The 27,067-nt window shown below is 44.0% G+C and overlaps 1 protein-coding gene across 3 annotated transcripts in view; it reads right to left on the minus strand.

Moving 5' to 3' along the window:
* Positions 1 to 7,542: 7,542 nt before the first annotated feature.
* The window catches only part of Pkm (pyruvate kinase M1/2), a 28,682-nt gene continuing 9,157 nt past the window's right edge, over positions 7,543 to 27,067 (minus strand). For 2 of the 3 annotated variants that reach the window (XM_077799876.1, XM_077799875.1), the window contains 10 exons: positions 24,538 to 24,716; positions 23,571 to 23,662; positions 18,742 to 18,873; positions 18,090 to 18,276; positions 17,108 to 17,378; positions 15,796 to 15,946; positions 15,391 to 15,543; positions 12,280 to 12,446; positions 9,330 to 9,511; positions 7,543 to 8,249 (listed from right to left, as the gene is read on the minus strand). In XM_077799876.1, coding sequence (XP_077656002.1) covers positions 8,143 to 8,249; positions 9,330 to 9,511; positions 12,280 to 12,446; positions 15,391 to 15,543; positions 15,796 to 15,946; positions 17,108 to 17,378; positions 18,090 to 18,276; positions 18,742 to 18,873; positions 23,571 to 23,662; positions 24,538 to 24,716 — 1,621 coding nt within the window. In that variant the 3' untranslated portion in view covers positions 7,543 to 8,142. Of the gene's footprint in view, positions 8,250 to 9,329; positions 9,512 to 11,751; positions 11,919 to 12,279; positions 12,447 to 15,390; positions 15,544 to 15,795; positions 15,947 to 17,107; positions 17,379 to 18,089; positions 18,277 to 18,741; positions 18,874 to 23,570; positions 23,663 to 24,537; positions 24,717 to 27,067 lie in introns of all 3 variants that reach the window. The other variant, XM_077799874.1, reaches the window with a different exon arrangement.

The raw sequence follows: 27,067 nt of genomic DNA on the forward strand, positions 1-27,067 counted from the left end.
GGCCCTGCCGTGAAAGTACCTTTTGGTGAGCACACACTGTGTACCAGGCCATTACATAGCCTGAGGACCTTTGAAGGAGGCCAGATGTGAATTCATGAAGAACAAACAACTCAGAGCACTAACTTAGGGAACAAGAATTGGAGCCAGATCTGTCTGAAAGCTCAGGCCCTTCCTACTGTATCACATTGACTACAAATCTGGGAATGACTTAAAAGACACCAAAACATAACAAAAACCTACTTCAGTGTTACCTATATCAAAGAACTTGGTATAAAGGAATAAATATTTGAGTGATTTAAAAAAGGTGGAATTGTATTTAGATAACAGGAATTTTAAAAATGTGAGCATGTGCCGAGAATGGTGGTGCATGTCTGTAATCCCAGTGGCTTGGGATGCTGAGGCAGGAGGATCACGAGTTCAAAGCCAGCCTCAGCAAAAGTAAGGCACTAAGCAACTGAGTGAAATCCTGTCTCTCTATAGAATACAAAATAGGGGATGTGGCTGAGTGGTTGAGTGCCCCGGAGTTCAATACCTACCAAAAAAAAAAAAAAATGAGCATGTACGTGAATATCATTCCTTAGGTATGTCACTGTGGTCCTGATTATCAAAAAGTACTTTCCAACACCCAAATGGACTGTGCTCTATTTAGTGATCCTTCACCGAGGAATGAACTTTTGTCTTTGTGTTCCTTCTTTGATAAAAAGTGATCACTCCTTGTGAGATCAGTGCAGTCAGGGCCATGACCACTCCTACTTTCTCTTCTCTCGTTTTATCTGCAAGGTCCATTAGCTTTCCCACTTTCTGCTTTTATATCAAGCCAACTGGTTATTTTTAATCCTCTAAAGTCTTCTCCCATCTGTATGGACCCAGTTGACAGCCTATGGTAAATCACATCCCTGGAAGCAGGTAAGGGTGAGGTCCTAGGGTTTTGGACCAAAGAGTGGGTCTGAATAAAGGGGCATATTTCTGGAAAGAGAGCATTTCACTTTTATTAGATTCTCAATGTACCTGATAACTCCAAAATGATCAAAACTACTTGTTTAGTCTAATCAGTAACGAAATGGGCTTAAAATAGAAACTTCAAAACTAATCACTTAAAAATAATAAACAGCTAGCATGGAACACCTCCCTGGTGCTTCATCTGTGATCTCTGGAAAGCATTTCCCGCTAAAAGGAACTGGGATCCTTGGAGATACAGCTGATTCCAGATAGAGGTAGGAAATGCACAAATGAGCCTAAAACCTCTAAACATACCACAAAGAAAGGAAGCCATCAAAGTCCGGCCTTGTGGCACAAAGACTTAGGAGCCAATTTAAAGATGGGAAAATCGAGCCAGTCGAGGTGGCCTGTAATCCTAGAGTCTCAGGAGGCTAAGGTAGGAGGATCATGAATTCAAAACCAGCCTCAGCAAAAGTGAGGTATTAAGCAACACAGTTGAGACCCTGTCACTAAATAAAATACAAAATAGGGCTGGGTATGTGGCTCAGTGGTTGAGTGCACCTGGGTTCAATTCCTGGTACTCCACCCCCCATCCCCCCTACCCTCCCCACCCCCGGCCAAAAAAAACTTGATACATACTTAGCATGCATAAAGCCCTGGGTATTATCCCCCAGCACTAAATGGAAAAAAAAAAAAAGGTCAACTTGAGCATCAATAAAAATGATGTCTACAAGGATCTGAAACATATATATCATATATATATATATATATATATATATGCATTAAATATTCAAACATATTTAAAACCATGATACCATAGTAATATAAAATTACTCATTGGTTACCTTTGGTGTATACAAGGGACCCATTTCATGATTTTGAAAACAAGTAAATATGAGGAAAAAGTCAAGCATTTATTCTGCCTATCTAGTACTAGCTATACTTCAGAGTAAACACATAGTTGAAGAGGGAACACTTCTTTTTATAGAAAGATTATGGGTAATAAATGAATAAAGATGACAGAATTAGATTAATACCATTTTCAATCTCTAATTAAATAATGGGTCTAATTAAATAATCATCAATGGCTACTCACATCCCCCAAACAGAAAGAAACAAACAGTGTAAGCTTCTTGAAGTGCACAATGTTCCTGAAATTGGACCAGGAATCTAGATCCAACTCCCAATTTATATGAAATTCAGGAGTCAGGGAACATTTAAAACAATATCAACAAACTGGGAAATGGTACAGGACAAATAACCTAGAGTTTTTGCAAGAAAAAAGGAAGAAATGAAAGGGGAACATATAGTGTAAGGATTATAGAGATACAGATATTCACAGTGTCAACTAATTATGTAAACCTCATTTAAATTCCTATTAAAATAAACAAATAGTACAAAGACATTTAGCAGACACTGGGGAAATTCAAATGCTGACTTTAAGGAGTTACTGACATTTTTTAAGGTATAATAATGATATTGTCATAATATTTTTTAAAGATCTTACCTCTTATAGATCACCTGAAATATCTACGGATGAAATAATATAATAGCTTAGGTATGCTTCAAAACAATCCAGAAAAGAAGGAGGGAGAAGAGAGGTACATGTGAAACAACTTGGCCTGTGACTGGATCATTGTTGAAGCTGGTGATAGACACATGCCACTTATTACACTATTTTCTTTCCTTTTCTGTGTATGTTTGAGACTTTCCACAGCAAAAACAGTTAGCAATTAAAAATATTAACGTTTTTCAATTTGGTAATGAAGGAAGCCCTGTATGAACATCATTTCTGAGATCATATTACCAGGCTATTTTAAAATAAAATTTCTGAAGAGGTTCTTGAAAATTCAAAAATTATACCAAATTATGTTATGTGCGTGTATCAATATGTAACAACAAATAGTACTGTAATGTATAATTATAATGTATCAATAAAAATGACCTTATTAAAAAATTCAAAAATTTAGGGGCTGGGAATGTATCTCAATGGTAGAGCAAATGCTTAGCATGTACAAAGTCCTCGATTAGATCCCCAGCACTACCAAAAAAAAAAAAAAATTGAATTGTTTTGTGTGGTATAAGTGATCATCAGCAAGTTTTAAGTAATTTGGTTACATGGAACATTATTAGAAATACTTAATTGTTTGAAACAGACATTTTTATTACTGTGTATATGTATGTGAATGCATGATCAATGTGATTCTGCAACCTGTATAATCAGAAAAATGAGGTATTATATCCCATCTATTTCAAATGTATGATATGTCAAGGTCATTGTACTGTCATGTGTAACTAATTAAAACAAATTAAAAAAAGAAAGAGAGAGAGAGAGAGAGAGAAATTGTTATAACCAGGAACAACCGTTGGCTCAGGCAAACCATCTACACTGAGGCTCTGACCCTCAGTCAGAGAAAAAAATGCCAGAAGGATATTGACAATTACTAAATATATCTTTGACATGCTATGTCAATACTTGAGGGTGAAAAGCAATTCGTGTTTGATTTTAAACTAATTCTTTAAGTACTTTGGTTTTCAGGTTTTAACAGTGTAAATAAGCCAACAAATAAATAGATAAAAATTAATAATATAATTTTAAACATCACTGAGGAAACAATAATTTAGGACAAGGATTTCAAGATTGGTTCAACTGCCACAGATTATTAAAACATTCCAGTCCTAAATTCTAATCAAGCATTTCCACAACTAATAAAAATGTGTAGTCGTGGGAGGAGGGAAGAGGAAACACTTTGTCTCTTAGAGGCTATGTTCTGGAGAACAATGCCTTCCTTTGGAATCTGTGCCATAGCAGACAGGTACACCTCAGGGAGGCTGTTACTTCTTAATTACCCAGGAACCTCCATTCCCAGGGGTTTCTGCTCTTCCTCTCATCCTTCCTCTCCTCCACTAGTAAATAGCTGGGGAGTTAATCAAAGGTTCAAAGGTTGGTGATAACAGGCGGTGACAAACTGATGCCCTGCAGCTCAGGTGAGCAGTGGCACAGTGGCCAAGATGGACTTTATGTCAAATTTGCATCAGAGATGGCTGAAGGATCAGGAGAGTTTATTTTCGTTTCTCGAAAAAAAAAAAAAAAAAAAAGAAAAGAAAAAGAAAAAGAAATCATGTTCAGACTCAGACACTAGATACCAAAGTAGAATTCTGCACTTCTTGATGACATGGGCAATCAGGGCAAAAGGGAAATTATGGGAAGAAATGAAACACCTTCAGAAATGGAGGAGGAAACACACTAGTAGGCAGAATCCCTGAACAACTGCATGGAGAATGCCATCAAGGAGTCCCATATCCTTACCTTATGGTAAAACAGGCCAGAGAGGGAAGCAATTTGCTCCAAGTCACAGCAAAACAGGAACAGTGTGAGGTTTACGACTGATTTCCAGAGTGAGGCTCCTCATGCCAATCTATAAATATGGAACGTAGCATTCAAGGGCCAAGCAAAAGCTTAACCAGCTTAAGGACTGGGTGGAGCCAACACAGCGGGCACTAGCAGCTCAAGAAGGGATGGGGAGGGGCAGGGAAGCAGCTTAAATCATCTTAGATGCGGTGACCTTAACCCTAGTGAGTGAGGTAGCATCCTAGGTGGATGAATTAGAATACAGGTCTTTCTAATCTGTGTTAAATTTTAGCTTTGAGGATTCAACCTAAGCTCAGCAACATCAAGGAATAGATGGGGCCCAGGCTGATCTCTCTAGCTTATTTAGAAAATCCTCTCAACTAGAAGTTGAGAAGAACTCCCATTTGGCCCCGACAGAAACTCTCCTGGAAGCTCAGGGGCAGCCCTTGTCAGCCTCGCTCTCTGGATCTGCCCATTTGTCTCAGAGATGCCCACTGAGGCTTCCCTCAATGCCTGCCATCTATTACCTCAAACCTAAGAGTGACTGCAGCATGGAATGGATGGGACTCTGGCCAACCTGACCAGAAGACCATGGAAGGGACAAATTGGTCCCCTCACTATAGAATGGGAGGGACACTTTCCTCTCCACCTCTTCCACCCTGCCTTGTCTTTATTCTGAAAAGAACTGAATTCAGTGCCAGCGAGAGGTGTACAGGGGTAGGGAGACAGCACAAATTGTCAGACTACCCTCTATCATTCCATAGGAGACTGACCTCTGCAAGGACAGGCATCTTTGAACAATCATGTATGATGAGGAAGGGGACAAGCAAAGCAAGAACAAATGAAGCTGGCTAGAAGCCCTCCAAAGCCTTTTAAGGACAGAGCAGAGGGAGAGCCCTAGATCCACACCCAGGAACAGTGTGGATCTAGGGCTGATTTGGGCACAGGCTCACATTTACACCACTTGGCTCCAGGCTACCTGGCCAGGGGTGCAGGGCTGTCCACCAGAGCTCAGACTGGTGTTGGGTCCTGGGCAGGGGCAGGAATTTACAGCTTCATTCACTGACTCTATTTTTCCCTATATAATCCCATTCCCAGGTCCCCAAAACTTCATGGAGCAAAACCCACAATTCTTGATGTCCTCTGCAATGCCACTTGCCACTGCTCTAGCCCCTTTCTAGTCCCCATTTGCAAGAACTTTCCTTCCTCCCAGGTCGACTTTGGACCAGCTTTCCAGGCTTGAAGACCAGCCCCAGCCCGCCCAGCCTGGCGCACGGGCGCGGCGGAGTCGTGCTGGGACAGCTCCGCGCTGACTCCCCGGCAGCTGCGAGCCTCTACAAGTGTAGATCCGGCAGAGAGGAAACGGCAAGACCCTGCAGGGGCCAGCAGGGAAGCCGCAGACTTTGAGTGGAGGGCATTCGGGACTGATCGATATGGAGGGTAATGAATAAATAAATATATGAATGAATGAATGAATGAACGAACGAACGAACTGCAGCGATGGTGGCGGGTAGCGGTGGATTCAGACTGTGCCCTCCATTGCTCTAATGCCGCCGGGACCGAACTTCAGCCCCCAGGTTTGGCACCCTTAGAAACATCCCGTCCCCACACGAACACCTAACAGCTCCGTATGCGCCCAGCCCGCGAGGTGCCGCTCTGGACCCGAAGCCGCTTTCCCGCAGTCAGAAAGTGCCTGCCCTGGGGGCAGAACGCCCTGAGGTGATGTGGGGCCCCGGAGCTGCTCTGCTCCACGAGACATTGAGCCCCCCGAAGTGGCTTCTGGAGTCGCAGACCCAGTCCCAGGGCCGCAGCTTCCTTACCTGTCCGCCTCTGAGGCCTCGCTCCGGTTCAGAGCCGTCATCCCGGCGCCTACTCCAGACCCGGCACCGCGCTCGGGACCCAGAGCCCGAGAACTCCGCCCGCCCTGGGCAGAGCCCGCCTTCACCCGCCAATTGGCTGCTCTGTGGGCCGGGCCAGCCCATTGGCCAAGACTTCCCCTCTCCTGACCGCCCAGGTGAGGCCCCTATCTCTACACAGACCCGCATTCTGGATTCCCAGAATGCGGTCCTGGAAGCTAGAGCCCAGGTCTACATACCTACGGGTCCTCACATGTAGCCCCTTTTTAATTTTGTCCTCCTAGTCTTGGAGCGCGGCGCCCTCTACAGGAACGCAATCCTGCACTCCTACAACCCCTCCCAACGTTGAGATCCAGGGTGTTCCAATTTGGGACAACAGGGAGAATTTTTAACACAACAGTCAAAAATCCAGGTCACCAAGAATGCAAGGCCCAGCATTTCTTTAATTTTTTATTAGCGGATGGACTTTTATTTATATGCGGTGCTGAGAATTGTACCCAGTGCCTCACGCATGCTAGGTAAGTGCTCTACCACTGAGCCACAACCCCAGCATTATTTTTATAAGGAATCTGCATTGAGACGAGTTGGGAAGCAGTTATCAAGAGGTCAGTGATTGGTGTAACTGACAATAAACTGGGCTGAGCTGTGCAATTACGAATGGACCCAGAAGTTTTCGTTTTTAATATTGCTCGCCTGCAGGTCCCTTTCCCCACCAGGCTATTTGGTCCTTGAGTTTCAGGAGAGGGACACACAATCCCATTCTTACTCTACCCACCCGCCCACCTTGATCCTGCTGTTATCATGAAGAGAGCCATCAATACACAGAGACCCAAAGGGGGAAACTGTCCACAAACTTTCTGCACCTTAGGGCAGAATCGGAGTGCTCAACCTCAGTTCCTTTAATAGCCTTCTACTGGGGCTGGGGTTATAGCTCAGTGGTAGAGTGCTTGCCTAGCATGTGTGAGGCACTGGGTTCGATTCTCAGCACCACATATAAATTCACAAAATTCCACCAATAACTAATAACAATTTAAAGAAAATAGCTTTCTACTACAGGCAGACCAAAGTGGAAAACCAACTAGTACAAGGGCTACTGCACTCTAGGACTACACACCATTGGAATCTCAGGAGAAACTTCATGCCTGCCTTCTCCCATCTTTGGCCCAAATAAGGCATTACCCACGGGTGGGAAGTTTTAGACAAAAACCAGCCCAGTCTCCAGTATGCTGGGGGTAATCTGCAACTCAAGGTAGTAAGCTACTGCCTTCCTAGATCACTTGCCCATCTGCAGGATGCAGAGGCAGCTAAGACTCCCACCACAGGGCCATTTCCACCTACTCAGGGGGCAGGGTTCAGCCACCCCCCAGCCCCCACCAAGCAGAATAAAGAAACAGGTGCTTCAGCTGTTGTTTATTGACATACAGGTAGGCTCTATAGCAACAGGCCTGGAGGTGGCTGCAGTGTGGGGAAAATGGAAGGCAGGGGGTGGAGTGTTTTTCTGCAGCATGAACGTCAGCCCAGTGGAGTGCAGGAGAACAACACAGTGCACAACAAGGTGGAGTGGGGGAGGCTGAGGCAGTTGGGGAAGCAAATAAGTGTCAGGGTCCATTTGCATACACTGGAATCACTGCCCTACACCCTAAGCTCCTACCCCAGCTGGCTGTCTCCTGACCCCAGGCCAGGGCTAGGAGTTCTCTGGGCATCCACTTTCTATAGGAACTAACTAGAGGAGAAGGAGTTGTCACCTTCTTTCCATAGGTCTGGAAGCCTCCAGTCTTATGTTCCTCTTTTGCCCCCTTTTGGGTGGGACCACATGATGCAGCCAGGCTCTGGCTATCCCACTCGAGCAGGGTCTAAAAACAGACTTAATCTTCCCTGGTGTCCCAGCCCACCAGTGCCACACTACAGCCTAGAGTGAGCACTAGAAGCATTGCTGGCCTAATGGATGGGTTGGGGAAGGGGATAGGGCAGGGGCAGAAGGGGATCCAGGGATCATCATGGCACAGGTACTACACGCATGGTGTTGGTGAAGCCAGAGCCAGGGCGCCATCCAGTCAGCACAATGACAACATCTCCCTTCTTGAAGAAGCCTCGAGCCTTGCCTGAAGAAAAAAGATTGGTGAATAAAAACCAAGCCAAGCAGATATGAACCTGAGGCAAATGCCCACATCAAGAAGCCCTGCTTGATTATGCTAAGTGAAGCTAGCCAATCCCTAAAAAACAAATGCCAAATGTCTTCTTTGATATAAGGAGAGTAACTAAGAACAGAGTAGGGAAGAAGAGCATGAGAAGACGACTAACTATTAAACAGGGATGAGAGGTGGGAGGGAAAGGGAGAGAGAAGGGAAATTGCATGGAAATGGAAGGAGACCCTCATGCCCTGCTTGGTGGCACACGCCTGTAATCTTAACAACTCAGGAAGCTGAGGCAGGAGGATCATGGTTTCAAAGCCAGCCTCAGCAACTTAGAAAGGCTCTAGGTCTCTAAATAAAATATATAAAGGGACCAGGGAAGTGGCTCAGTGGTTAAGCACCTCTGGGTTCAATCTCTGGTATTAAAAAAAAAAAAAAAGCAATCAGCAGCCACTAGTCAAAACTGGTGAACAATTACTCCCTCACACCACAAGGTGGTGCCAACCACACAGGGAAAGGGGAAGAGAGTAACCTCTGGTCAGGTGGCAGAGCTGGCAGGAACCTTTGGACATCTTTCAGTTTATACTCTAGAAGGTCAGAGCTAGCTGCTTCATCTCATCCCATGACCTCCTAGCTTTTGGGTACAAAGACCACATCAACACATAAATCTTTGTGTGCGCCACTCCACCATACAGTAGCCCTAGTCAATTTTATATAAAGAAAACCTCAGTAATAAATAAGCAGATGCCAAGTAATAGACAATTAATTTCACCTGGTGCCCCAGAGTAGGAGACTAAAGAAAAGGAGTAAGATGCTTAGCCCCACCCCTCAAAGAGCCCTCTTCCCTTACATTCTCTTTATAGGATGGGAGAGGATTCTGAAAAAACATTTCCATTGAGTATGAAGAGCAGTCAGCTGGGCCTCTTGTCCCAGAATGGATGGGGTTTGCATGCCTCCGTTTGTATTCCCCAAACCTTCATCATCTCAGAAAAACCAGAGCTCAATCACTCCTTCCCTTCTAAGCTCCAGCCCTTGCTCCCAGCTACGCACCAACATTCATGGCCAAGTTCACTCGGAGGTCCACATCCTCAGCCCAGGCATCCTGGACTGGATCCTTACACACCACAGGGAAGATGCCACGGTACAGGTGGGCCTGGCGAGCTGTCTGAGGATTCCGTGTCACCGCAATGATGGGAGCACGTGGGCGGTATCTGGCTACCTGGTGAGCAGACCTGAAATGCAATGGGAACAGGAAGAGACCATTAAACAGTGTCCCCAGAAGCCTCCCAGGAAGCACAACATGGCCTTCAGCAGTAGCTCACTCTAATCCAACTCAATTCGCCAGCCTGAAAGGGCTTTTCCCGCGCCTCCCTTGGAAAGTAGGGAACTGCCTCCCAAGGCTGGGGAGCTCCTAATCTTGTATCTTCCCCTCCAGAAGGCTATGCTGCCATTTGCCCTCCATTCCATCCCCTCCCATTGGCTGATCATCCCGATGTGGGATTCTCAGTCTTACCCATTTAACCCACATGGCCCATTGGTTGCCAGAACCTCTAAATTCTTCCATTTGGCACAGAAAGGCAGCCCTGGCCCAACCTCATCAGCACCCATTGCTCTTGCTGCCAGCCAACAGCTACAAGCCAAGCAGCATGTGAAAAGCACCCGATTCTTAAAAGGGGCAAAGAACTGCAGCACAGAGCTGGGATTGTGGCTCGACTTGCCTATCACGTGTGAGGCCCTGGGTTTGATCCTCAGCACTGATAAAAATATATAAATGAAAGATATCGTGTCCAACTAAAATATTAAAAAAACACCCTGCAGCAGAGTGACCAGCCCTCGGGGAATCAACAACATGACACTTCTCAACTGTTATATCCCCTTCCCTACCCCACATGGTTCCCAGGTCCCCCAAGTAGTGCCAGCAACTGGACTTTAGACCCTCAAGTTCAAACCTGAGTATCAAAAGGAAACTTAGAAGTTCTATGATATAATATAGAACCCAGGTGAGCAGGTAGAACTCTGGGTGCTACACAAAAGGCAAAAACAGAATGGTGGTGTGGAAGCATGTCCAGGAACCTCTGAAATTCCTCTGCCAACTGCTTCCTTGAACATTGACACTATACATAAGATGCAGATGTGTTTCAGAAATTGGGGAGCACCTTGCAGAAAGAACTGGGCCCTAGAAGGCAAGCTCTGAGGACACACAACAGGTGTCAGGGAAATTTAAGATGATCATAGCAGAACACTGCTTCAAGTTTGGCCTCCATACACATCCTTCAGGGAGAAATAGCTCTTGAAGTCCAGTCCAGCTGAGTGAAATCCCAGAAGACTAGAGCTAAAAATAGCCAAATAGCAAGGGTTGGCCCTTTCCACAAAGGTCAATCCTAATGGCTGTTTAGGCAAGAGCGTGGAGCCTCTGCTGAGGGAATCCACACAGGCCCTGTACCCTGGTGCTTTGGGAAGCCCACTTGCCAATCCTCAGTGCATGGGCACTGCCTGTCTCTCCTCTTTACCCTGACCTCCAGGAAACACTTCCCATCCTGCTGTCGAGGTCAAGGAGCACACTCCCCAGACTAGAAGATTGAGAGACAGTAAGACAATGTCCCAGGCTAGGAAGGAACCTCAAATCCAAGGCCAACCACAGGCCTGTATACCTTAACTCCAAAGAATACCAGCAAAATGGCATAGCAACCTTTCCTAGAGAGGACAGACTCATCTTTGGGGTGCAAATAGGAACCAGTGTACCAAATAGGGGCATAGTGAACAGCATTAATTTTCCAAATGATTTTTTTTTAAAAGTACACAGTAACTACTCAAACAAAACTGGTTGTCTTATGCTATTATTTAAAAAAAATTTTTTTTTTTTTTTAGTTATATTGGACACAATATATTTATTTATATGTGGTGGTGAGGATAGAACCCAGGGCCCCACACATGGTAGGCGAGCGCTCTACCACTGAACCACAACCCCAGCCCCTATCTTATGCCATTTTAAAGGAAGAATACTGGAGATTAAACCCAGGGGCCCTTTACCACTGAACTACACCCACACATTTTTTAAATTCTAAAACAGGATCTTGCTAAGTTCTTTATGGCTTCACTAAATTGCTGAGATTATTGGTGTGCACCATTTAAAAGCTAGAAGACCAGCTTTTAAATATCAAATAACCATTTGCAGTTGGTACTTAGAGCCTATCCATCATTATGCAATTTTTAATAGTTCACTGTGAATCATTTGCTTTGAATCCAAATGATAAACACATTTGTTGAATGCTGCCTATAGTCCTCCAGGCTTGAGGAAGGAACTCTGCCCATGCTGGGATCCTGGACTGAGGGAGCTGGGAAGGTGGCAGCTAGACAGTCCTTACCTTGACTCAGCATCATCTGAGCACTGTTCAATGCACGACTCCCAGAACCCCCAAGGAGAGGTGCCACCAGACCAGGGTATCCTCAGGGAGCCACTGCCACCTCCTACCTGCCAGACTTGGTGAGCACGATAATGGCCCCACTGCAGCACTTGAAGGATGCCTCCACAGCACCCACGGCGGCGGCTTCTGTGGGGTCGCTGGTAATGGGCGCCAGGCGGCGGAGCTCCTCAAATAATTGCAAGTGGTAGATGGCAGCCTCTGCCTCACGGGCAATCTAGGGGAGCAATATCCGTCCAGAGGGACAGAGCTTTGTCACAAAGGGAAAGGGTGGGGAAAAAGTTACAGACAGCTGGCAAGGAACATATCCCTGGGCACAAAGGCAAAGAAGAGCATAGTCACTGGAGGTTTGGAGATGAGCAAGAGCAAAACTCCACAGGAAGCAGTCCTTCACCAGGTGCCTGTGACTTCTACCATGCCTAATGAGACAAAGGACTCTTTGATCCTGCCCTGTCATGACCTCCCTGGCTGCCTTCCTGCAGATGAGAAGAGGTTGTATGCCAGGGCCAAGTGCAGGGCTGGCTGGAGCAAGCAAGAAGTTGGTTATCCTATAGTGGTACCTGCCCTTGGGGCCCTACCTGCCAGACTCCGTCAGAACTATCAAAGCTGCTGCTAAACACTTATAAGAAGCCTCCACGCTGCCCATGGCCATGGCCTCCATAGGGTCTGTGGAGAGACAGGAGGCTCGTGCAAGTTCTTCAAACAGCTTGCTGTGGTACATGGCTGCCTCAGCCTCCCGAGCTATCTGTAAGGTTTAGGAGAAGGAAGGGCAAGGAAAAGGGATAAAGAAGGAAAAAAAAAAAAACAAACCAAACAAGAGACAACACATGGAAAGATAGAACGGGGAATTAATAAGAGAGGAAGGTAAGAACGACGAAAGATTTAACCTTAGGTTAAATCTGTTGTTCAGGCAGACACAGAGGCAGAATGGTGGAAGTCCACCTGCTCTAGGAGGTATGGAAAATTTTGTGCTTCAACTGTTTCTTCCCCTCTGATATAGGGGAAACTGGGACTTCCATCCTAGAAGGATTTTTTTTGGTTAGAGCCATAGCAATATGGTGGGTAGGTTCTAGCAGCTGGGCATAAAGACATGCGTAGACTGAACCCACACTACTCCCTGGCAGAGGACTTGACCACGCTGCCTCATGACACAGCTTATAGCAAGAAACAGGGCCTCCTTTCTCACATGGCTGTCTGGACGAGGCAGGGTTACCTCATGGATAAAGTGTATTTTCCAAGGCCTGCCATGGAAACAGACTGAACAGTGCTGCAAAGCTGGGGTCAACATAAAGCCAGAGCTACACAGCTGAATTCTCAAATTAGGAGAAGGGAAACTGGCTAACTTGTGAGGGGCACTTTGCACAGCCATGTGAAGATATGGAGGCCTGTGGAAGCATGCAGACATGTTTAACAAGACATCTGATTAAAATCTAATGATTAAAATGGTCATGAGAAAGCCAGTAAGTTATTTATAGACTGCCTGCTCAGATAAGACTAAGAAAGAAAATTTAAGCTTTAGGATTATAATGCCATTACCAGTACCTTAGTGAACAGTAGATAAGACTAATACCATCTTATTAATTCAGCAGTATAAGCAGATGCGTGCCAGGGTATACCAGGTTAAAAGTATTCTTTTTATAAGAATGGAGTGCATGCAGCCCAAAGGATAGTGGACATGAACAGGAAACAGGACCATACCTGGTACTGCCTAGCTCTTAACTATGGGTCATGAATTGCATCGGTTAGACATAGGAGAAAGCCATGAATTGTTAAGGGAGGCTGTGGCGGCCAGTGTTAACTGATGATAGAAAGGAGAGGCCTGTACCACCTGGAGGAGCAGCTACTACCTGGCCTAGATCTCATAACTTATCTTCTGAGCAGTGCCATGCAATCCAAGCCTTGCAGCTCTAAGATGTCTGTCCATTCACAGAAAGACCAGGGTATGGAAGAAATGACATGGAATTCAGAACCCAGAGCTGAATCTTAGTCTCTGACCTCACTACAGTCCCCAAATAAAGACCTCTCCTCATCTGCTGTTAGAGTACAATGCTGCAGGAGACAAGACTGGTTTTGAAGTCAGCAGACCAGTGCTCAAACTCAGGCTTTATATTCATGTAACCTGCAACTACAAACTGAAGTAATGGGAGATATGAAGATTATGTGGACACAGGATTTGATATGATATTTAATAATAATTGTAGGGAATATTTAATGTTAAGGTTATAATTAAATATTTCAGCTAATCCATTTTAGGACAAGGTCTTGAGATATTAATTGACTTGTCCAAAGACATACAGTACTCACAATCTGGTTTCAAAGTTCAATAAATCAAGTCAAGGTCAGCCTCCAACCCCTGAGGCCAGAAAGTCACATAACTAAGCAAGACATAGAGGGGGGACATGTAGAGATGCAGAAAGGTGGCTGCTCCAGAGGTGATAGGCTGAGAGGCACTTTCATCTGGGACAGACTTAGGAGCACCCTTCCACCACAGGGCAGCTTTGAGAATATGCCAAGAGTATCTGACCACTGGAACAGCAATCATATCACACAAATGGGGTGACGTATGGATGGCCCAGGGCCAGGCTACAGAAACATCCCTGCAAAAAGGGATGAGGTTTCTACCCATTTCAACATGGGGAAATTCACCAGGATGCCAACAATAGCCTCAAGGACTAGAATCTTGGGTAGGAACTCAGTTCACTACCAGAAGGCTACTTAAGCCCAGTAACAGGATATATATAAAGTAAAAGAGATACTTAGTACAGAGTTGGTTTGTTTTTTCAATTATTTGGGGACCTGACAAAAAGGGGATCATACAAAGGGCTAAAGGGCAAGGTTCCTTTGTTGGCTAAAAAGGGAACAGATACGGGGAAATTTCACTGAGGTGTATGTTATAGAGACTGACCTAGAACTACCAGGAAAAAGTTAATTCATAACACTTACATTATCAGGCACAAGCAGCCGTAAAAACTAATCCCTAAGTTAATTCTTTGGAAAGTTCCAGGGAGGGATCAAGCAGGACAAAGGAACTGGAACTCTTATCTCTGAAAAGCAGAGCAGCAGAAGGACACAACCAAGCTGGAAATCTCTAAGAACTCCTTCTCAGGGAGAAAGAACACCCATATCTCCCCAGAAGTTCTCAGTCCAAAGCCCGCAAGGCTCAGTGCCTTTCCACTAGTCACTTGATGTCACTTTTTGGTCTGGCACATCAAAGTAGATCCCATGCTGAAGGCACCATGCAAGGCCAGCTCAGGCAGCTCATGTGGGCAACACCCACCAGTGCAGGCCCAGAGGTGGGGAATCAGAAGGCAAACAGTAAGCACAGCTGGGAGCATGGCCTTTTTCAGAATAGGGCAGAGGCACTCAGGCCCTCTGGACTGTCCAGAGTTTAAAAGTACTATATCAGTACCCCAGGACTTGAAAATCAAGGAAAGGAGCCACAGAAACACTGTGATGTCTGATGGAGGATGCCTCCAGAAATAGGAGAGGGTGTGTGAAGGGAAGACAAAACAAACAAACAAACAAACCAGGAGGCACCCTGCACCCCTACCCCCTCACTCTTGTTGCAGTGACTAAGGACCATGAAAGACCCTGGTTAAGAGGATGCAGAAGCCTAAAAAGCTCTGTGCTAGAGCTTGCCTCCATACCAGCTGGAAGCATAGGGCACAGCGTGGGCCCTAATTACTCACCAGGTGCTGCATGCGAACAGCCTCCAGAGGGTAGTCCCCTTTGGCTGTTTCTCCAGACAGCATGATGCAGTCGGCTCCATCAAGGACTGCATTGGCCACATCACTGCCCTCAGCCCGGGTGGGGCGGGGCTTCTTGATCATGCTCTCCAGCATCTGGAAAAGGACAAAGCATTGATAAGACTTGGCCTGTGCTCTCTTCAGAGACAAATGACTGTAAGCTGATCCTTGGGACATAGTGTGTAGGTTCATAGAGCACAACTTGTGTAAGTGCACCAGGGGGTGGGGGTATGAGTGTGTATGTTAAGTGCCACAGGGTCCATACATAGGAAGAGACTGGCTAGGCTCTACAACTTTCCCATACAAGCATGTGAAAATGAACAGGAGAACACAGGAGGGGGGACGTGCCTGTGTAGCACAGATGACAGGCTTCCCAGCTCGGTTGCACCGCCCAATCATCATCTTCTGAGCAAGGAAGACCTTCTCTGCAGGAATCTCAATGCCTAGATCACCACGAGCCACCATGATCCCATCGCTGGCCTCCAGGATCTCATCAAATCTGATGAGAAAATGGGGAAGAGATAAAGAGAGCAAGGGCCACAAGTACAACTACTGACCAGAAGATGTCAGAGATTCTCTGACATAGATATCCATATATAATGTCACCATAGGTGTGTGGAAGAGATAAAACTTTCCAGCAATCTCAGCCACACAGGATGGGCCAACAATTCTGCTAGGCTTCTTCAACTCCAATATGGATACTTCACTGAGGGGAAACAGGGGGAAGGGACAAGGTCTCTTCAGAAATCCCATGGGCTCCTTTTCCCTCTCTGTCTGCCTCCTATAAGGAGCCCCTTTGATTATCTCCCTAAAATCTTCACTGTCCAATCACCACTTCCAAGGAAGAAAGTAAACCCAAGGCCTGCTGATTGCTTCTGACACAAAAATGCACAACCTCATTTAGCCAAGAACATTTGAAGGCTGAACATTTTATGGTGGTTCCTTCCCATGTGGTTTTGCCTGATGTGGTTTGAGCCAAAGTCAATTAGCACCCATGGCTTAACAGAATGGCAAAGAGGAGAATTTCAAATTGCCTAAACAAAGGTTAAGGACAGTAAGGTCATAACAGTGGGCTTAGAGGTTGCTCTTCTCACCCTCCCAAGACACTGTCACTAAAAACTGATCGTACTCATTTGACTCTACTTTGTGAGCACTGGGAAAATGGTTAAGCTCAGGTGGAGCAACCTGAACCTGGAGAGGACCCATGTTTCCCTAATGGGAGCTGAACAAACCATACCAGAATTAGACTGATCACCAGGCCAGCTGTTTTCTAGGTGAAGTCCAAAAGGCCCTAAGCTTCCACATGTCAAAAAGGAGGCCCTTTCTAAGTACCTGCTATTTCCCTATTCTAGCCAACACTGATAGTGCTCCTGCTCAGGAGTAGAGCATGATGGCCCTGGACCTGGTGACCTAGTCCAGTCCACTCCACTGCTTGTCCCCAGGCCCATGGAACAATGCCAAGCTTCCAGCATCCCATTCACCTGAAAAACCATGAGAAACTTAAAAACACCAATTATTCTGCTCTCCCAAGATACTCTGATTCAATGAGTCTAGATCAATCTTGGGAGGCTGCATTCTGATAGGCAAGTGTAGTCACAGGATAAATCTTGCCCTTCAGAATGCTGAAATGGAACTGAAGTGGGGAAGATTGGGGACTTACCTTCGAACTCCTTCATGATTCTCAATTTTGCTGATAATCTTGATGTTCTTTCCTTTCTCTCCCAGGATCTTCCTAACTTCATGGACATCAGATGCTTTGCGGATGAAAGATGCAAACACCATGTCTACATCCTGCTCAACCCCAAACTTCAGATCCTGGATGTCCTTTTCTGACACTGCAGGCAGGTCCACAGCAGCCCCAGGAAGGTTCACACCCTTCTTGCTGCCCAAGGAGCCACCATTTTCCACCTCTGTCACCAGAAAGTCAGCACCTATGCAAAACAGAGTAGGGAGGGGAGGCAGAGCAATGAGGGAACATCTCAACTGGAAGACAAGTAGCAGACAGCAAGCCCTTTCTCTCCATTCAGAGGCACACAGTAGGCACTAGAAGCATAACCAGAATCCAAATCCCAAGTCCACTAACTGTGTGACCTTGAGCCAGTCTATGTGCCTTAGTTTCCTCACTTCTAAGTAAGGATAATACCACCTACTCATAAAATTGTTTTAAAATTACTCAAATACATCACCAAATATAATGTTTACTTAAGGAGCTGGGATTGTAGCTCAGTGGTAGAGCACTTGCCTTGCAAGTGTGAGGCCCTGTATTCGATCCCCAGCACCACATAAAAATAAACAAATAAAAATAAAGATATTGTGTCCATCTACAACTAAAAAAAAAAAAAAAAAAAGTTTATTTAAATTTTAGCTATCATTCCCAGGCACAAACAGTCCTATTTACATCATATTGATGGATGGAATATAGAAGGAAGCAAGCAGATAGTCAAGAAGCATAAAGGATGAATAAAAAGGAAATCTTCTCATATGTTGCAGGAATGCAATTAGGCTGGGCTGGTGGTTTTTGAGGATAAATGGGTTATGAAAGGCATTTCTAAGAATGTATTGATTCAGCCTTGCTTCCCGACTTCCTTATATCAAGAAACTTTAGAAATGGGATGTTTTTAGAACCTGACCCCCACACATACCTTTTTCCTTCACCAGCAGAGAAATAAGTCCATCATCCACATAAATCTTGCTACCCACTTCCACCACTTTGCAAATGTTCTTGTAGTCCAGCCATAGGATGTTCTCATCACATTTCTCCATGTAGGAGTTATCCAGAGTGATCTTAAGAGTGGCTCCCTTCTTCAGCTCCACCTCTGCAGTGCCGCTCTATGTACATGTACAAGAGGGAATGTAAGAATCCAGACTGCAGAAGCTAGCAACCCACCATCTGACAGGAACAGAAAAGTTCTTTCCCCCAGGGAACAATGTTCAAATCTCAGATGAAAGTAATATGAAAACTTTTATCTTCTTGAATAAATGCTCTTATTCCCTAACTTCATAGATTTCAAGGGAATAATCCAGAGAAAGAATGATGTCATACTACTCAATGATGGGGGGAAGAAAGATATGAAAAAATTGCTCCTCAAATTGAGAGACACTTGGGAGTGGCTTTTAGAGTAAAAACCAGCTCCTCTGTAGTACCATTTTCAAGCAAACTAAATCAAAAAATTTTTTTAAAACAATGAAGAAAACAAGACCTTCATTTGCACACCAAAACAAGGCATCTAGGCAAGATACAGACTATCAAAGAGGCATTTCTGGGGCTACCTTCTTTCTCCCCAAGATACTTACGCCCTTGATGAGCCCAGTTCGGATCTCAGGTCCTTTAGTGTCCAGAGCCACAGCAACTGGCCGATAGAGAATGGGGTCAGAAGCAAAGCTTTCTGTGGCTGCACGGACATTCTTGATGGTCTCTGCATGGTACTAAGAGAAAGGTGGAAGATAAGTGTCCTCTCACACCTGGATCCAACTCATTCCTTGCCCCAGAGCTGAAGCTGATCACTTAGAAAAGCCTGTGGAAGTTCCAGACCTCTACCACCATCCTCTATTCTGTCTATATACTGGGCATCCTCTATATACTCCCTTTAATGTCCTCAGCCTTAAACCAGTCTTGGGAATGTTCAGAATACTACAACCAAAAACCACTAAAGAGGCCAGGTACACTGGCACATGCCTGTAACCCCAGCAGCTTGGGAGGCGGAGGAAGGAGGATTAAGAGTTCAAAGCCAGCCTTAGCAATTCAGCATGGTGCTAAGCAACTCAGTGAGACTCTGACTCTAATAAAATAGAAAATAGGGGTAGGGATGTGGCTTAGTGGTCAAGTGAAACTGAGTTCAATCCTGGTACCCAAAAACAAAAACAAAAACCCACTAAAGCCAAGGGTTTGAACAGATCTCATCTGTGTTTCTTCAACTGTTCTCTTGTCCCTAGGACTCACTGAGAACCCTAAGCAAATAAAGCAGAAAACTGGAGCAAAAGACCCAAGACTTGTGTTTGGACAAGGTTTCCCTAGCTATTAGGATCAGGTTCTGTGCTTTTTTTCTAGTGATCCCAACTACAATTCAAACTGAAAGCTGTTGACTTAAGCTCAAAGTGGTCCAAGCTAAATAATTCATTACTAAGGTCACATGAACCTGGTTACATAATCACATTCTAGAGTTCTAATTAGAGAGGAATAGGAAAAGGTGGTCAGATGCTTTTTTCTGAAGGAATTCCCCTTCACTTGCAATAAATCCTGGTTTGAATCTTCCCTTAAAGCCCTTTCCCTTTGCCACTACTGTTAGACTAAAAAAAGACTTGGTCAAGATAAGACGTCAAAAGAGCTCTTAGATACTATAATCCTTGTGACACATTACTGATAACAGGGGTACTTAATTGAGCACTTTATGGGCCTTATCCTTTAAACACCTTTGTCCATGAGGGCAGCAACTGCAAGCAGGCTTGCTTACTATTTGCAGGTGGTTGGTGCAGAGCTGGAGCCATAACCTAATCTCTAAGGACTGTGCTGCCTAAAGGCTATGTCTGAAATTCTCAGATTGGAACTCACACTCTAAATGACCCACTGGTTTGTTTTGTAGAAGTCCTCAAAGTTACTGAGCTTCATCCCCAGCCCTTTTTCTTATTATTTTTAGACAGAATCTCATTAACTTGCTTAGGGCCTCACTAAGTTGCTGAGGCTATCCTTGAATTTGTAATCTCCTGCCTCAGACTCTGAGGCTGCTGAGATTACAGGAATGCGCCATGCACCCTGGTGTCAAATGCCTTTTCCTCAGAGTTGATTTGATATGAGTTAAAGAACACATGAAGTATTCAGAATGGAGTCAAGCATATGGTCATTATTTAATAAATGTTACTTATTATCATCATAATCTTATAGTGACCATTCTTACTTAATCCCAATGTAGAACTCTACACTCCTAAAATAAAATGTTCTTGATCATGGGTCATAAAATTCCTTTAACACACTATGGGATTTGAATTGCTAAATTTTAGTTATGCTTTCTGCCCATCTTTCTAAGTAAGATTGATTGGTCTAGAGTACTAACCATTAGTACTAACCTGGTTAGTCTGGTTTTGATACTTTCCCTTTCTGTCCCTGTCAGTGTATTGGTTTTAAAAGAACATGGGGGAGATTTCTGTGCTTCTGTAATCTCTGGAACAGTGTAATGGAGGATTAAACTGTCCCTTGAAGGATACAAAATTTAGCTATTAAAGTCATTTTGCTTTGAGTTGAGGTGGAACTTACTGGTAGAGCACTTGCCTAGCATGTACAAAGCATTAGGTTTGCTCTGCATCATTTGTCTCTTAACATTTTTAAGGAAGCTAGATGTCATACTCACTTTTCCAACTTTTTAAGGTGATTGGGTTTACTCATATTCTCTACCTTTTGAATAAATATATTTTCTTAGAAAATAATCAATTTCACCTGTATTTATAGAAATTAAGTCTTTCTTGACCTTAAAAATTTCTTCTAATGTATATGAACTACTTCCTTTTTTTGTGCTGGGGATTGACATAGAGTCTCATATATGCCAGGAAAGCGCTCTCCACTGAGCCACATTCCCAGCCCAGCATCTTCATATTTTTGATCAGACTTTCCAGAAGTTTCCGTTTACCTATTTCCCCGGACACAGCATCAACTTTTAATCTGACAAATTTCTTTTGTATTAAGCTATGCCTTTATATAAGATCAATTCCTTCTTGTTACCCTTTTAGGTTGTTTTTCAAGTGTTTTGAGATGAAATATTTCATCTACCTTGAGATTTCTGCTTCCTAGAATAAGTGCATTTCGAAGTTTTCTTAATTATACTTTAGATTTTGTTCTCAACTTTCATTAAAGGATTATGTCAGACAATGTTTCTGTATACTTTCTATTTTATACAACTTGAAGGTTTTATAAAACTTTTAACTTTTTTCGGTGGTATACTACATTTTTGTAACTGAGTCTTTTAAATAAATATGCATTTATTTAAAAGACAAATATGTCTGGGGGAGGTAAAACAGTATATTATAATAATGATTAGATTATTAGGTATTATTTAAATCACCTATGTGGGTTATCTTTGGTATGTTTCTGGGAGATGTGTTGCTGTCACCCACTGTGGGTGGCTGTGGTTTGGCTGGCATGTTATCAAATGGTTAAGAGCCAGCCATCAGTGCTGTCCTTGTAGAAGGCTCAGAAGGCTCTAAATTTAGGTTGTTTAAAAGTCAGTATTTTCTAGCCAACATGGCATTATGGAAGCGCATGTTCAGCAAGTACACATCTTGCCCATGTGAACTGCCAAAAGTGGGGGCTAGAGATACTGCCAAAGCTGTCAGAAGACCAGAAGTAGACACATGATGTCCCTCTATCAGAAAGCAAGAGAAAGCAATTTCAAAGTTCTCAGAAGAGTACTTAAACTTGTCAAAGAGCAGAAAAGTACATCCCAGTTTCTAGTTGAAGGTGGGCATGAAGTAAGAGTCCTAAAATGCAGCCAAATTAAAACTGTTTACATGTCACTACATAATACTGGGACAGTTTCAGATCTGTTTCCAAAACCCACATCTCAGGGAAAACTTCATCTCATGTAAAGCCTGAAATTAAACTTATAAGAGAGACTTAAAAAAAAAATTCTAATCTTGGAATCAGAGTTCAAGTACGGATAATTTCCAAACACCTCTCCTAAGCCAGCCCCTGTCCTGCAGATGAAGCAGATACCACTAGCCCTTGCCATTTCAGATCTGGGCGGTGTTATTTTACTGGATGGAAGGAGTCATAAAGCCTCATCAAAGGTCAACTCTCAAAATCTATTTCTGTTCCCTCTTCTGCATGGGGAGACAGTGACAGACTCCAGCAGGGGAGATCAATGGTGAGCAGATCTTCATTGTTGTCTTTTTACCTTTAATTTTTGAGTCTCACCAAGTTTCTTAGGACCTTGTTAATTTGCTGAGGCTAACTGAAATCACTATCCTGTTGCCCTAGCCTCCAGAGTCACTGGGATTTTAGGTGTGTGCCACCATGCCCAGCCACTGTTACCTTTTGCATTATCTTTAAGCTAAGGTATCATTTATAGTTAATTCCTGATGATTTGCTGAAAAGTCCCCTCCTGAACAATTACAGAATGTCAACAAAGTCATGCTTAACCTGCCTAGGTGTCTGCTGGACCAGGTCTAGCTCTCATGACATTTGAGGGTAAGCCTCCGCCAGGCCATAGGCTGTTTATGGAACATGGTTTGGAAGTCTATGAAGAAGAGTCTCATGTTCCCAGAAAGGAGGAATTCACTTCTTGGATTGCTGTTCGTGAGGACTTATTTTTAGTCCAAACTTAATACCAATTTCCAAAGGCCAGAGGGCAACCCCCTTACCACTTGACCTCACAGGGTAGCATTTTCTTTACTCTAAATAGAAGTATAGAAGCAAAGACAGGGTAAAGCTTCCTTTTTTTCATCAATGGTCCATCAAGGACAGGATGAGATGAGATCCCATGGACTATGGGAAATCCATGTCAAGTCTGAAGGTTTTAAAAAGGCACAATCTCTCAGGGAGCAGCCCATCTCACTGCACCATTCCTACTCCCCACTGCTCAGAATGAGTTTCTTCCAAACTTGGGAACAGAGCCTTCCCAACAGCTGCCACCTGGTCCTAGTTTAAGTAAAGCCCCATTCCCACCAGGCTCCTGAGGAGTGCTGACTGGTTATTTTAACACATCAGGACCCTTGGCAAGGGGTAGCTGTGAAAACAATGCTGAGTGTAGACTATCACATGCCAGATAGTGTTAGTGCTTGAGAGTTGGTTCCTAACTTGCAACAGTGGACATAGTGCTGTAGCCAAGACACCACAGCTCACCACAGGAGAGGAGTTTCTAGGAGTGCCTTTCCATGCCTTCCTTTGTGAGTGCTACTGGTAGCCTAGGTACATGGGAGAATTACGGCCAGTGACAAATCAGGTTTTGTCTGCTTAAGGAGACTTGGCCAGTAGAGATGGGGAGGAGAATAGGGACGGGCCAGTAAAGACAATGTCTCATTCACAGTAAAACTCAAGACTCATACATGCCTGGTCTACTGTGGCTAAACAAATGTGACGTTCCCTCTCTGCTTCCTACAAGCTGTCCGCAGAACCTCACTATCCACCTGAGCCTCACCTCGTGAGTTCCGTGAGAGAAGTTTAGACGAGCGACGTTCATGCCAGACTTAATCATCTCCTTCAACATTTCCACTGATCGGGAAGCTGGGCCTATCAAAAAAAAAAAAAAAAAAAAAAAAAAAAATTAGAGCCATAATAGGAAAAAGGATGTACAAGTAGGAAAACAATAAATTTGCTTAAGCTCTTAAAATGTCTTGACATCTTAATTTTTTTTTTTTTCCTAAATGTTTCCTCCCCTAGACAAGTTGAAAAGTGAAAAGTGCATAAAAGACTACTACTATGCTAGCTACTTTCTTGATTTTGGAGTACACTCCTCCCATTTCCTTCAAATTCTGCAGGCTCCTAACTAAAAAGGAAAGCCTAAGGAAGATTTGGCCAGCCCTCTTTGCCCTCCCTGAAGCTCATCCAGACTTCCAACCATAGTACCTTGGTGGCACAGAGCATGTCAAAATGATATTTACTAGGTCTCTGAGATGTTCTTATAAAGATCTGCTGAGAAAGAACACCCTTGGGCTAGAATTATAGCTGAATGGTAGAGTGCTTGCCTAGCATGTATGAGGCACTGGGTTTGATCCACAGCACCACATAAAAATAAAGGCATTGAGTAAAAAAAGAAAAAAAAAAAGGAAGGACATCCTCTAAATTTTGCCTATAGCAGAAAATACAGGATACTTTATTGCAACTTCTTTTGACCCCAGTTCCCACAAGAATCTTTGTAGCAGGCTAGGGTTGTAGCTCAGTGTTTGAGCGCATCCTGAGCATTTGAGAGGCACTGGTTCAATTCTTTAGTACTACATATAAAAAAATAAAAATAAAGGCCTATTGACAACTAAAATATTTTTTAAAAGAAATCTATGTAGTATCTCACTGAGCACCTATGTGCTACAACATTTGTTTAGTCTTCAGGAGAGAACTAGCCACTGTCACATGAAGTCCGTGTTTGAGGGAGGGACACACCCACATACCAATGGTACAAATGATGCCAGTGTTCCTGGCAGTGATGGGTGGAGAGTCAATGTCCAGGCGGCACATGTGCTCCAGGAACGTGTCAGCCATGGCTGCGTGCAGCTGCTGTGTCTGAATGAAGGCAGTCCCGGCTTCACTATGGGGCTTCGACATGGCTGCTGAGGCTTCTTCTGAGGTCCTGGGACGGAGGTAATTGGAGAGAGAGCAATTAGATTGAGAAGTGGTTAATATGCCACTTGGCACAGGAGGATATCTCCTGCTTACACATTAACTCAATAAGCAGGCTTTGTGCACAAGCCACAGGGAGGCCAGACATGCTCTGTTTATGTGGGCATTTTTCAAACTGGGCAAAGAGTTCTCACAACTGTGAGCAAATGGGAAGAACCTTAATGAACAAATTAAAAACCAAATCCATGTCCTTCCCAGGGACTCAGAGTAAGCAGGTCTCTTTTACACTGGGCTGGAATCTACTTTTGATGGCTTTCCCACCAACCCTATAAATAACACCATTTTACATGCACTGAAGGAACTTTCTCAAAAGGAAGTTGTAACCAATCTTCCAGCGATACACACAACTTGTTTGTACCTCATACTTTAGCTCCTTAATAAGTATAGATCTTTGTATGGTAAGCGGTCTCAAAGCTACAAATATCTGCTTTGGTGTGAAGCACCCACATAGCCCCTTTACAGTCCTCACCCAAACCCAAGCAATCTCCCTGGTTGTGGAAACAACCATTGCCCAGTAAGTCTTAGCTCCAGAATCCTAGCTGCTTTCACTATTCAGAGTGCCATCTAAGTTTATTCTTCAGCTCCTACAAGGTAATAGTAGGAACAAAATGTAGTCCCCATCAACAGGAAGAAAAGTTTAACTAGAAAGAGAACCCTGAATGCAAAATATCTCAACTCAGGATTCTAAAGAAACAAACAAACAAACAAACACACACACACACACACCCCTAGTTTTGGTCTGAGAAGTTTCATATGTATGCAAAGCAATAAAATTAAAATCAAGGATAGGGCTGGGGCTGTAGCTCAGTGGCGGAGTGCTTGCCTAGCGTATGTGAGGCACTGGGTTCGATCCTCAGCACCACATAAAAATAAACAATAAAAATAAAGTGTTCATCTACAACTAATATTAAAAATAAATAAATAAAACCAAGGATAATCACAATGGTACTGATTCAGTTTTAAAGTCACTACAAACTGGGCAAATAGTGTGCATGCCTGCAATCCCAGTGGCTTGGGAGGCTGAGGAAGAAGGATTGCAAGTTTGAAGCCAGCCTCAGTAACTTAGAAAGACCCTGTCTGAAAAACAAAAAACGGGCTGAGGATGTAGCTCAGTGGTTAAGTGCCTTTGATAAAGTGGTTAACTTCCTGGTATCAAAAAATAGAGAAAGTCACTACAAATGGGTTGGGGGGCGTAGCTAAGTGGCAGAGCACTTGCCTGGCATATGTGAGGCCCTGGGTTCAATCCCTAGTAACACACACAAGGTAATGTCAAATTTTTACAACTATATTAATAAGATAGCCCCAATAAGGAAATGATGTTTCCCCAACTAATTTTTAATGTTTCACCTGCTTCCCTTTCTTTCTAAGTCTGACAAGTGTGCTGCCTCTCAACAACAGGACCATCTGTTCCAGGCAATTAACCAGCCCAGGTCATAATCCCTACAATTGTCCTGACCTTTGCTTTACTTTATTACTGACCTACAACTAAACTCACTGAGCCAGTGAGTTACCTGATTAGAGTCTGAAGAATTCAGGAGAAGCTTCCAGTGCTGATTAGAGCACAGAAATCAAGAGGAGGATTTTGGGCAGCATTTGAAGAACTATCAGGGAAGGATGTGAACCAGAAGCCAGACATCCTTCTCAAAGTCCTCAGAACAAGGGCTACTCTAAAAAAGGCTCTGGCCAAAGGTTAGGAATAAGCCTATCCTTAGCCCTGCTCCACCTTTCCCCAAATCTCAGGGCCTCAAATCAAGGACCCTTACTCAGGGACAGCATGCATCTAAACCACCTCTGCCATCTCCAAGAAGGCTTGGTGAAGGACCAATGAGCTTTGTGACCAGTGGTGACCAGTCATGGAAAACTGATAGCTACAAGCCTTCAACTATAAAACTGAATTTTTAAAATTTCACCTCCCCCCGCAGTGGTACTGGGGTTTGAACCCAGTGACACTCTACCACTGAGGTACCTCTACACTCCTAAGCACCTCACCAAAGTCAAGTGTGGCTTTGTCATAGCCTCCCAAGCTGCTGGGTTTACAGGCATGTGCCACTGTGCTACACCCCTTTTTTATTTTGAGGCAGCTTCACTAAATTTCTGAGGTTGATCTCATACTTGGAATCTTTCTGCCTCAGTCTCCCAAGTGGCTGGGATTACAGGTGTTGAGTCACTATGCCCAGCTCAGAACTGAAAACTCTTAAAGTGAACTAAGATACTAGCTAACTATTCCTGGTGGAAAATATACTGTTGATTTCAATTAGCTTTTCCTACCCCTCTAATATACTAGGTACCAAAAAGAAAGTC

The sequence above is a fragment of the Urocitellus parryii genome, chromosome 6, assembly GCF_045843805.1.
Source record: "Urocitellus parryii isolate mUroPar1 chromosome 6, mUroPar1.hap1, whole genome shotgun sequence".
Taxonomy (NCBI): Eukaryota; Metazoa; Chordata; class Mammalia; order Rodentia; family Sciuridae; genus Urocitellus; species Urocitellus parryii.